The sequence below is a fragment of the Corvus brachyrhynchos genome, unplaced genomic scaffold (genome assembly GCF_000691975.1).
Source record: "Corvus brachyrhynchos isolate BGI_N302 unplaced genomic scaffold, ASM69197v1 scaffold84, whole genome shotgun sequence".
NCBI classification, from domain to species: domain Eukaryota; kingdom Metazoa; phylum Chordata; class Aves; order Passeriformes; family Corvidae; genus Corvus; species Corvus brachyrhynchos.
Window position 1 is genome coordinate 1,174,634 of NW_008237434.1, and position 1,437 is coordinate 1,176,070.

The 1,437-nt window shown below is 48.4% G+C and overlaps 1 protein-coding gene across 1 annotated transcript in view; it reads right to left on the reverse strand.

The window, feature by feature from the left end:
• Positions 1-1,437, reverse strand: part of NPY (neuropeptide Y) — a 9,765-nt gene that overhangs the window by 7,667 nt on the left and 661 nt on the right. The window contains exon 2 of the mRNA XM_017731165.1: positions 1,309-1,437. Within this exon, the coding sequence (XP_017586654.1) occupies positions 1,309-1,437 (129 nt within the window). The remainder of the gene's footprint in view (positions 1-1,308) is intronic.

Below are 1,437 nucleotides of genomic sequence, written 5' to 3' on the forward strand. Positions count from 1 at the left end.
GGGGGTGGTCATTTGGTTTGGTTTGGATTTGGGATTTTTTTTTTTAAATATGACCTAGATTTGGACAGGAGCCACCTTTGAAATGGGAGATGAAAGAAAGAAAAGAAGGGATGAGACACCAGCCTGGAGATCCCACCACATGCAAGAGGGAAAGGGCAGTAGAGGCAGAATTTGAGGATTGGATTTTTTTAGCAGTAATCTAGACAAAAGGTTATTTGAGCGCAGACTGCCACACAGAAGCATGCCTCACACAGGAACCAGTTGTGAATATTGCTTTAAAAGTTCAGGACTGAAGAGCTGGATTTCTATCAGCCCCTTCATCCGTCCTATGCTATTAGTGCACTGACAGACAGTGTTATGGGCTTGCTGGGAAAGCTCTCAGTTACATGATAGCCAGCCTTCTAATTTAATTATTCAGAATTCTAGAGGGACAGATGAAAACCTAATTTTAGACCTCTCATCTGGTTTTGATATTAAACAAATAGATAAATATGTCAAAGCTCTTCTGGGTCACACACTATTGTGGGACCTCAAGGGAAACTTCTATCAATCCCACAGGCTAACTGGACAGATGATTTTTTATCAAAGAAGATTATTTTTTTATAATAACTTGTCCTTTTTTTTTTCAGGCTGAGCCTTTATGTCTACTTTAACAAGCACGGTCAACCCAGAAAGCCAGCTTAGAGCCAGGTAGGCATGGGTTCACACTCTTTTCTCTTTCAGACTGGGCTTAAGTTCTTGATCATGAAAGAGGTTTTTGTTAAGACTGGTGGGTTTTCTGGCACTCACAGCTGCATGAAGTAGCCTACAAACCACAAAACATCTGAATTACTACATCCCCACAGTGGGCACTTTTTCTCACTAAAATCTTCATTGGACTCGGGGGCAGCAACAGAAGTGGGAAACTGCTCCTACTGCCCTGTCTAGCTCTCTCCAGCTCCCAGGTTAGTTACCTTTCCCATTTGGGGGGCTCTCCCTGTACACGCTGCCCTGTGGTTCGTGCTCCTGCCTACCAGCCTGTCTGTGCCAGAGCTAGAAGAGGAAGAGAGAGCAGAGGCAGCACTGACCCCTGCCCCTTCTGACAACTTGGCGGAAATTCAGCTTTGAACCCATCGGCAACTCAGGGTTCCACGGGCGTTGCTCTCTAAAAGGAATCTGTGCACCACGTCTTCATCCGTGTCCTTGGCGAAAGCAGGGAGAGACACCCAGTGAGAGGGGGCACCCCACCTCCCTCCCCTGAGCCTCGCCAAGGAAAAAATCAGCCCGGGGAGTGGGAAAGAGGGATGTCTGCCGTCCCGCTCTGCCTACCTCTGCCTGGTGATGAGGTTGATGTAGTGCCTCAGCGCCGAGTAGTATCTGGCCATGTCCTCTGCGGGAGCGTCCTCGCCGGGGCTGTCCGGTTTGGAGGGGTACGCCTCTGCCAGCGTCCCCAGGCAG